Source organism: Mastomys coucha, unplaced genomic scaffold (genome assembly GCF_008632895.1).
Source record: "Mastomys coucha isolate ucsf_1 unplaced genomic scaffold, UCSF_Mcou_1 pScaffold23, whole genome shotgun sequence".
NCBI lineage: Eukaryota > Metazoa > Chordata > Mammalia > Rodentia > Muridae > Mastomys > Mastomys coucha.
In genome coordinates, this window is record NW_022196906.1 from 38,376,268 (window position 1) to 38,386,672 (window position 10,405).

Consider the following 10,405-nt stretch of genomic DNA (forward strand, 5'->3'; position numbering starts at 1 on the left):
AAAAAAAAAAAAAAAAAAAATCAAAAAACAAAAAACCACCAACTGACCAAACAAACAGTAATTCATTACCCTCAATATTAAGTTTTTAATGTATCTTCATTCACTAATCAAAAATTCTATGCCCAGTGAAGAAGATATGCCAGGACAGGCAAGCGGGAGTTGGTGGGTTGGTGAGCAGGGGGCGGGGGATCGGATAGGGGATTTTCAGAGGGGAAACCAGGAAAGGGGATAACATTTAAAATGTAAATAAAGAAAATATCTAATAAAAAAACTATATATACAAAAAAAATCAAAACTCCTATGAAGGAGGCGGGAGAAACAGCTCAGAGGTTAAGAACACTAGCTGCTCTTTAAAGACCTAGATTGAAGCATCCATACAGCAACTCACAACACTCTGTGCCTCCAGTTCTGGGGATCATATGCCCTCTTTTGACCTCTGAGGCCAGCAATCCTCTTGTCTCAGTCTTCTAAACAACTGGGTCTAGAGAGGCCTCAGGCACCAGAACCTAGCCATAACCCATAACGTAGTTAGCGTTCTATGTTCAATATAGAAGTTGGAGGGTACACTAATAAAAAGTGCCATGAAAATACTAGATAGTAGTAGATTATAATGAAATCTTTGCTGGACTTTGAAATACATTTACTTATTTTTGGTGATCTGAAACATACAGCATGGGCTGGCCTGGACCTTGACCTGGTTCAGCTGGGTACTGGAATTATAGTCACCAACACACACTTAGGTTGAATTTCCCCAATTAGTTCTTGTTTTGAGATAAGGTTCTGTAGCCCCAGCTGGCTCAGGCCTCTCAAGGATCCATTCTCAGCCTCTCTAGTCCTGGGATTACAGATAGGTGCCATCACACTCCCTCAGAACTTCCCAATTTAAAGAAGCTCTTGTGCCTGACAAAGACCTGGATAGCTCACTGTGCTACCTCTGTCTTTTCTAACAGGTGACTTACCGCGCATAATCCTGGGGGGAGATCAGAAACTTCTCTTTCATCTGGGCATTGGCCTTGTTCTCCCACCAGAATTTGTTGGTGGCTTTCTTGTGCTCTGGGCTGAGAATGGAGAGGAAGAGTAATCGTAGCTAGTCATTAAGATAATAAAACAGTACTGAGTATGAGAGCACTAGGTAAGTAATACAAATTGGTCACTGGGTTGCTTCTGTGGACAAGGCAGAGAGAGGAGTATTATTTATACCAACTTCTTCAAGACCTCTCTATCTTGGGACTCCTTTCTTCCAATAAAGTGTGTGGTGGTGGTGGTGAGAGGAGGGCAAGCTGGCTTTTCTAGCAAGATCACCTACACCACTGGGACTATGGTAGGGCTAAGCCCCACTAAGCCCCACCGTTGACCAGGTAATTCAATTCATAACCCAATTAAGTCACAAAATTGACCTCCTCCCCAATTCCAACTTCCCATCCCACACGTGTGTACAACTCTCGCTGTGTACGGGGGAGGTGGGTTTCCCCCAGTTGTCACCTGGCCAGATGTTCCAGCAGACCCCCGTGTAGCACTGTCAGGTTTCCATGGCTCAGGTGTTTTCGCACCTCGCAGCCACAGCACGGGCACCAACAGCACCGATCGTGCTCTGGGACATAGCGCTCCACCTGGGCGGCGCGGACGGCCCTGCGGGCGGCCTCCACCTGCAGGACAGAAGCCAGCTAGGACCCTGAAACCACAGCCCACACTCCTGGCCTCCCCAGCCCCGGGTCCCCACCTGCGGTAGAAGCCGCTCCAGAGCCCCCTTCAACTGCCGCTGGTGCTTGTGGCTGTAGACGTGCCCGCGACCACAGAAGAAAGTTTGCCGACACAGAGGACATCGCTGCGGTGGCGCCATAGACCCAGGACCCGCGAACACAGCCACCAGCGGCGGCTCGTCACCACCCACTGACCCCTGACCCTTCCGGGCCGGACGGGGCGGGGCGACCTGCGAGCTCCCGGTTCCCCTAGAGGCTGTAGGAGCAATTGCAATCCGTTCTGCGGCTGCGCGGACTAGCCACTCCTTCCCCCCACCCCCCACCTCCGACGCAGGAAACCCGGCAGCCTGTGAAAAAATGAGACAGAGCCCACACGAGTTAGGACCTCAAGTCGCACGCTTTTAGACGCTGACAAAGACCTAACTTAAAGTCACAAATCAGAACTGGTAATTTCAGGGCGCACACTGTGTCCCCGAGCTTTGTGTTAATGACCTCACCGAGTCCTCACTTCGATGCTTTGTAGGTGTGGGATTATTGGCATTTTACACATGGGAAAGAATCTCCTCTGGAGAAATGAGGACCTCAGAGGAAAGCTGCAAACGTGTCTTAAGCAGCCCCTCCGGCTTCCCTGAGACTTGCAGGAGAGGACTTGGTCTAAGTGACTGTGATATTCTTTTTTTTTAAAAAAGATTTCTTTTTATTTATGTGTATGAGTACACTGTAGCTGTATAGATGGCCGTGAGCTATCATGTGTGTGGCTGCTGGGAATTGAACTCAGGACCTCTGCCGGCCCGCTGGCTCCGGCCCCACTTGCTCCAGCGTTAATACACTGAAGCTGTCTTCAGACGCACCAGAAGAGGGCGTCCAATCTCATTATAGATGGTTGTGAGCCACCATGCGCTTGCTGGGATCCGAACTCAGGACTTTTGGAAGAGCAGTCAGTGCTCTTACCCACTGAGCCTTTTTTTATTTTTGGTTTTTTGTTTTTGTTTTTGTTTTTGTTTTTTGAGACAGGGTTTCTCTGTGTAGCCCTGGCTGTCCTGGTACTCACTCTGTACACCAGGCTGGCCTTGAACTCAGAAATCCACCTGCCTCTGCCTCCCAAGTGCTGGGATTAAAGGCCTGCACCACCACCGCCCAACTGTGATATTCTTAATCTTCAAAGGTGCTCCGCACAAGAATATTCTCTGTAAATCACTTCTCCCAACATTAGCTAGGAAATCTAATTCTGAAAACTTGAGTGCTTACGGTGAATCGTGCTCTACCGCCATTATAAGAATATGTCATTCTCAACCCCCCCCAAAAAGAATATGTCATATTATTTGATAGTATTTTCCTGCCAGTCTCTTCTACCAAATGCTCATTTCCCACCTGAATTTGGCTTGTGTGAAACAGAACCAACATATCCTTTACGACTTAAGTCCATAGAATGGCCAGGTTTCCAGCCTCCCAAAATACAGGTGGTCAAGCCCCACCCGACAGGAAAAAAAAACTCCTGGATTAGGCCACAAAATCCTACCAAGACCTGAGGTTTTTTTTTTTTTTTTTCCAAAAATCAGACCACAGAATCCCACCAATCACTGAGCTTACTCTAAAACCAAGCCACAGAATCCCACCAATCACTGAGCTTGCCCCTAGATCGGGTCACAGAATCCCACCAATCCAGGAGTTTGTCTAATCAGAGACTATAAAATTCCACCAATCCGAAACTACCCAGGAAAGCGTCCCCGAATCCTATATAAAGCTTGCCTCCTATGCCGTGCCTTGCGGCTTTTTGCCTGGGTAGAGACAATGTTCTTGTATCTTTCCCAGTAAATCTCTTGTGTGAGGTGTGACTCTGTGGTATTCCTAGGCTCCCGATTACCAGCAAACCTTTCAGTTCTGAGAACTGAACTCGGATCTTCTGCAACAGCAAGCGCTCTTCACCACTGTCCAGCACGAGAATGTTCTCATTCTCTCCTGTTTTCTCTGTCTTTCTCTGATGTGTCTATAAAAAAATAAAGGGAAAAAGGAATATGCTCAATGGGGGCTGGGGGTGAGGTATGGATAAAGGGGATGTGTCAGCGGGCCCATGCAAAGGCATAACATAGAACAGAGTTGGTTCAGGGCATGGGGAGGGGAGTTAAGAGGGTAGTAGAGGCAGAAAGAGTAGAGAAGTAGAGGCCGGCCATGAACATGTGGAGAGGAGGTGGGAGAGGGAATAAGGGTAGGGAGCAAGAGAACAAGAAAGGAACAAGAGATCAAGAGCGAGAGGAAGGCCTGGCAATGGTGGCAGACCATTTAATCCCAGCATTTGGGAAGCAGAGGCAGGCGGATTTCTGAGATCGAGGCCAGCCTGGTCTACAGAGTGAGTTCCAGGATAGCCAGGGCAACATAGAGAAACCCTGTCTCCAAAACAAAACAAACGAACAAAGAGCTGAAGAAGGAAGCAAGCAGCCCGGTTTATAGTGGGTCAGGCCTACCTGTCTGTTGCCAGGTAACTGTGGGGTGGAGTTTAGACAGAATGCTAACACTCTCCCTCCCCTTTTACCAAGATTTTGCATCTGGGCTAGCCTCTTATCTCACAATGATCCTCCTGCTGCAGCCTTTGAGTGCCGGAGTTCTAAATATAAACCACCATGCTCACTTTTTTAACTTCTGATTTTTATTTTATGTGTATAAGCATTACATGAAAGTTTAGTGCCCTTGGAGGCCACAAGAGGGCATCAGTTTTCCTGGAACTGGATTAGTTAGACTGAGTGATAGGTTTTCTCAACTAAATAAGCCAATTCAGCCAAATTAAAAGTAAAAGGGCAGGTTTATTTGGGATTGGGCTCCTTGACAAGTTGACTAGGCTCAGGGGTTGAAACCGGAAGAAGCTGCAGGCAGATTATGGTGTGGGATCCACTTATAGATGGGGGTGGGGAGTAGGGGAGGGGGTGTTCAGGAGGATTTGGAACCTGTCAGAACTGCTGGACTGGGCCTTTTCGATGTTTTTTCTACTCGGAGGTTTTCTGAGTGGGTGGGATTGGAGGGAGAGAGAAGAAATGAAATGTGCTGAACCATGTAGGGGAGCTGGTCAAGCTGAGGACTTCCACTAAACACTGAGCCATAGGAGTAGGTGCTAGGAATCGAACCCACTTCTCCATTTCTCCAGCTGCCAGCTTTTTTTCTTTTGATACTGAGCAGCAGCATGAGCCACTGCTCCAGTTAGCCCTGGCACCATGAGACAAACAACCCATGCTCTAGGGTGAATGAGGAAGGTCTCGGTGTTAGAGGCATTCAATGCATTTTCAATTTACAGTGGGGGAATCACTTTATCTGGTTGTTGGCGAATGGTTTTGGGCACTGTTGTAGTTGGAGTATGGCATGGTCAAGCATCTCTGATCTCAAGTTATGTAAAAATTATATTCTGTTATTTCAGGGCGGGAGAGGACAGAGGAGGCGGAACATCTGAGTCTAGTGAAGAGTCCCAAGGTGTGTGTGTGGGGGGGGGGCAGCTGTTAGAGGTAGGGGAAGAGAAGAAGAGAGGAAAGTGTGGAGGGACCAGGAGGATTGGCCATGAGGTTACCATGAGAGAGCAGCCATGAGGACACACGTGGAGCAGAGTGAGCTGGGTCAGACTCAGACTGAAGGTAAAGGAACATGTGGCTGGAAAATAGGCAGCCTTAGAGGGTTAGGATAACCTGTCCAGCATAGGACCAGCAGCCTGTTAATAAAAACACCAGGTCTTGCCGGGCGCTGGTGGTGCATGCCTTTAATCCCAGCACTTGGGAGGCAGAGGCAGGCGGATTTCTGAGTTTGAGGCCAGAATGGTCTACAGAGTGGGTTCCAGGACAGCCAGGGCTACAGAAAGAAACCCTGTCTCGAAAAACAAACAAAAAAAACAAACAAACAAAAACAAAAACCAGGTCTCTGTGTCACTTACTTGAGAGCTGAAAATGGAATAGAGCAGCCATGGGATGCCCTGCAGCTGTTTGGGAGTGTAGACGTCCCGAATGACATTTACATTTCGACATAGCTAACACACATCCATCTATAGTCCATGTTTTCCCATCCCACCTCTGCTCTTCACTTCCCTAGCCTGTACCTAGGCTTTCTTGAAACAAAAGCTGAGCCGGCAGGGCAGTGCTAGGTTAGGATACTTGTGGAAATGAATTAACTATTTTCCAGACCTGGAAAGCACTCGGAGCTAGCATCTCCTCCTGTGAGAAACCTTCTCCAGCTCCTAAAGCCAGAGCTAATGGCTCCTTTCTCTGTGCTTCCCAGGAACACACAAAATCTGCTTGCTACAGATGCGACTCTTCATAGCCAACAGTGAGGTCTTAGAACCTAGCAGACCCCGTGGTAGGCTCTGGCGACTTGGACACGAACATTCTTTATTCCTTTGTGTTGTCCTCCCTGGTTGCCAAGAGCACTGAAAGGGAGCCCCTGGGGGATGGAGGGATGGAGGCTGTATGCTCTGTCCTGTTTGGCTTAGTGGCTCTCTACCTCCTCAGCCATAGACGCCCCTGCCCCAGGCTCAAGTAAACACTTCTCTGAAATGAATCTTCCTGATAGAATGACCTACCACACATGTAACCTTTGGAAACTTATTATAGAGCAAGTATGGCACTTCATACCTAGAACTTGGAAGGTGTAGACAAGAGGACCAGGGGTTGAAGGTGGTTATGAACGATATAGGACAATATGAACAATATAGCTCAGGGTCAGCCTGAGCTACATAAGACCATGTCTCAATAAGAGGAAATCAGGTCAAATTTCACTGTAGGTCCCTAGAAGAATTAACTAAAAAGAAAGGCAGGGAAGAAAAATTAATGAAAGATACAGCCATGAGCAACTGTACTTGATAGTATGAGCTGGCTAGACACCTGCATGTAAGTTGACTCAAAGATAGATGATATTCAAACAGAAAGGAAGAAAACTTTTTTGTTGTATTAACTACTTTAATTTTCTCATCTACATTCCTAGTACTGACTTTTAAGAATTTGTTTAAAGGCTGAAAGGATGGCTCAGGGGTTAAGAGCATTTGTTGCTCTGCAAGACAACCCATGTTCTGTTCCCTACACCCAAGCTCCAACTAGCACCTGTATGAATGTGCATATTCCCATATACATAATTAAAAATGAAATAATAATCTGGGAAGTGGTGGTGTATGCCTATAATCCCAGCACTTGGGAGGCAGAGGCAGGTGGATTTCTGAGTTCAAGGCCAGCCTGGTCTACAGAGTTTCAGGACAGCCAGGGCTACACAGAGAAACCCTGTCTCGAAAAAACACACACACACAAAAAAAAAAAACCAAAAAAAACAAAAAAAGAAAGAAAGAATAAAATAAGTTTATTTGATTATAAAATTTGAAACAGAATGCAGATTTTTATTTCCTTTTTTTGAAATTTCATTTTATTGACTTTATTTTAGTTTTTCCAGTCAGGGTTTCTCTGTGTAGTCTTGGCTATCCCAGCACTCATTCTGTAGACCAGGCTAGCCTCAACTCACAGAGATCTGACTGCCTCTACCTCCAGAGTACTAGGATTAAAAGCATATGACAGCCAGGACACAGCTACTTTTTTTTTTTTTACGTTTTGTCTGAATGAATATCTGTGCATCGTGTGTGCAGTGCTGTTAAAGGCCAGATTCCCCTAGAATGAAGTTACAGAGGGTTGTGAGCTGCTTTCTGGGTGTTGGGACTCTAATCCAGGTTCTCTAGAAAATCAGCCACTGTTCTTAACTGCTGAGCTATCTCTCCAGATCAGCTTTCACTTGTTAAAACTTTATCATTATTGTGATCATGTGTAAATAATGTCTGGGAGAGTGTGGGCATGTGTATCATGGCACCTGTGTCCAGGTCAGAGGACAATGTGGGATACACAGGAAGACTGTCTTAAAAACAAAACAACAATGAAAACTGTCTTGTGGCACACACCTATAATCCTAGACTTGGAGGCTTGGCAAGATGATCAGGAGTTCAAGGTCATCCTCAGATACTTACTAAGTTTGAGGCCAGTCAGGGACACATGTTACCCTGTTCTCAAAAAAATTGGCCAACTGAATTGCTGAGGTGACTCAGTGGATAAAGGTGCGTGCTGCCCAATCTGCAGACCAGAAGTCAGTCCCTGAAAACTCATGTGAAAGGAGAGCTTCCACCCCAGAATTGTCCTCTAGCTTCCACATACACACTGTGGTAGAGCATGTGTGCACACTCACATGCACTTGCTCACTCTCTCACACACATTAAACAAAACACACACACACACAATCAACTAAACACACATGCACCGGCAAGGGATGGAGAAGATGCTGGCCTGCATTAAGTCCACCAGCACACCTAGCATGGCGTCTGATCAGATTAGGCACTCCTCTCCTTATGCACCAGACAGTGCCCTTTCCATGATCTTATTTAGTTCTCAAATCAAATCTCTGCTTTATCTCATTATCCTCATTTTACATGTTGAGTAAACAGGCTTAGAAATGTTACAAAGACCTGTGCCAAAAGCATAGCTATAGCTCTATTCAGGACAGGTTATTCCCTCAGTCGGGCAAGAGAGGTATCAAAGACAAAAATAAAAAAGTTGCTAAGCAACACATAGGTCCCAGTGACCTGTCAGAGTCATCCAGGCCATGATTAGCCCATCGGCGTCCTGGAAGAAGCAGCAGCGGTCACAGTGAACAATAAAACAGCAAGCGTTATGGGCTGGAGAGATGGCTCAGTGGTTAAGAGTACTGACTGCTCTTAACCTCTGAGCCATCTCTCCAGCTCCAGACAGCTTAACCCAGGTTCTATACTAGACACAGTACTGCATTGCATTCCTTTCCCAGTCTAAGAAAGAGGCCTCATTTTCCAGATCAGAATACCAAAGCCTTATCCAAGGCAGGCTCAGAATGAGGAGGTAGGAGCTACTCAGGGCAGACAACCAGCAAGGAGGCAAGGAAAGATGAAGGAGACCACTTTAGTGCAGGACAAGAGAGCTCTGTCACAGACCCATGCTCAGGAGGCAGTCACACCCATGGGTGTCTCTGGAGAGGAAACTCAGGCAAGGGCATCTGAGGACCCAGCCATGGGTGCGGAAATGTCAAACAGGACAGTCAGATCAGTCCAAGGGGAGATAGGGCTTTTGAATGCATGCTCAGTATCTGGGAACCTGATAAGCCTTAAACTCTACATATTCCTCTTACTATTTATCAACTTATTTCTAGACAGTCTTCTATCTTAGCAGGCCTCCAACTCACTACCCAGCTGCTGACCTTGAACCTTCTGATCCTCCTGCCTCCAGAAGGCTGAGATTATAGGTGTGGTCCACCAGTTTTAGGTGGTGCTGCCAATCAAGCTCAGGACTTTGTGTGTGGCTCACCACTGGAGCCGCATCCTGACCCCAGACCTTCACCTTTTTGGAGGTAAGAGTCTCTCTCACTCTGGCTAAAACCAGAACTTTTAGCAATCTGCCTGCCTTAGCCTCCAAGTACCAGGATTTCAGGCATGAGCCACTATACCTGACCTGGTGTCTTTAAAAACCTTTTTACTGGGGCTCAGTTTTGGGATTTGTTTTGTTTTGTTTTGTTTTGCTTTGTTTTTCAAGACAGGGTTTCTCTGTATAGCCCTGGCTGTCCTGGAACTCAACTTTGTAGACCAGGCTGGCCTGGAACTCAGAAATCCACCTGCCTCTGCCTCCCAAGTGTTAGGATTAAAGGCATGTGCCACCACTGCCCGGCTTGGGGCTCAGTTGTTAAGAGCACTTACCTCTCTTCCTGAAGAACAGAATTTGATTCCCAGCATCTACCTTGGCTGGCTCACCAGTTTCCCATAACTTTAGCTCCAGGAGGATTCAACACCTCTGGCCTCAGTAGGCACTTACACTCACGTATGCACAAGCGCTCACTTGCCCTCTCTCTCTCTCTCTCTCTCTCTCTCTCTCACACACACACACACACACACACACACAAACACAAACACACACACTCAAAATAAAAACGCTTCTCCAGGTGGTGGTACACACCTTTAATCTCAGCACTCAGGAGGTAGAGACAGATGGATCTCTGAGTTTGAGGTCAGCTGATCTACAGAGTTCCAGGACAGCCAGGGCTACATGAAGAAACTCTTCATGGGTGGTGGTGGTGGTGGGGGGGGTGGCGGCGGCGCACGCCTTTAATCCCAGCACTTGGGAGGCAGAGACAAGTGGATTTCTGAGTTCGAGGCCAGCCTGGTCTACAGAGTGAGTTCCAGGATAGCCAGGGCTATATAGAGAAACCCTGTCTTGAAAAACCAAAAAAAAAAAAAAAAAACTAAATAAAATAAACCAAACATCTCATTTGTTATGTGCACACATGCCACAGCATGGGTTGAGCTCAGGGCCAATGTCAGAGAGTTGTGTGATCTTGCTTTGTTTGACCAATGCCACAGCCCAGCTGTGCCTTGTAGCTTCCAACTGTAATACTACAGGAGTTCTTTCTCCTCTTGATGTTCCCTGAGATGCAAGAGCAAAAGAGCCTCAGGTACTAAATTCTCATTCTGGCTCACCATCTCCTATCTTGCTAATCAGAATGAGCCAATTTTGATTTGGCATTCAAAGAAGAGGCCAAATGTCAGCAACAGGTGAGATTTGAACCTGTCAGTTTCTCAAGACATTCTTTCCTCTCATCTCTTGAGGACCCATCAACTGCCCCAGTAATACTAGGCCTGTTCTTAGTCCCAGTTGCAACTTCAAGTACCATTCCTCCTATATCTACCCTAC

General features: G+C 46.8%; 1 protein-coding gene across 3 annotated transcripts in view; it reads right to left on the reverse strand.

The window, feature by feature from the left end:
- Positions 1-5,918, reverse strand: part of Ccdc84 (coiled-coil domain containing 84) — an 11,301-nt gene extending 5,383 nt beyond the window's left edge. Inside the window, exons 1-5 of one of the 3 annotated variants that reach the window (XM_031343481.1) lie at positions 5,855-5,918; positions 3,573-3,687; positions 1,721-1,956; positions 1,483-1,646; positions 960-1,058 (exon numbers count right to left, since the gene is read on the reverse strand). In XM_031343481.1, coding sequence (XP_031199341.1) covers positions 960-1,058; positions 1,483-1,646; positions 1,721-1,956; positions 3,573-3,687; positions 5,855-5,878 — 638 coding nt within the window. In that variant the 5' untranslated portion in view covers positions 5,879-5,918. Of the gene's footprint in view, positions 1-959; positions 1,059-1,482; positions 1,647-1,720; positions 1,957-3,449; positions 3,688-5,854 lie in introns of all 3 variants that reach the window. The other 2 variants (XM_031343479.1, XM_031343480.1) reach the window with 2 other exon arrangements.
- Positions 5,919-10,405: the final 4,487 nt, after the last annotated feature.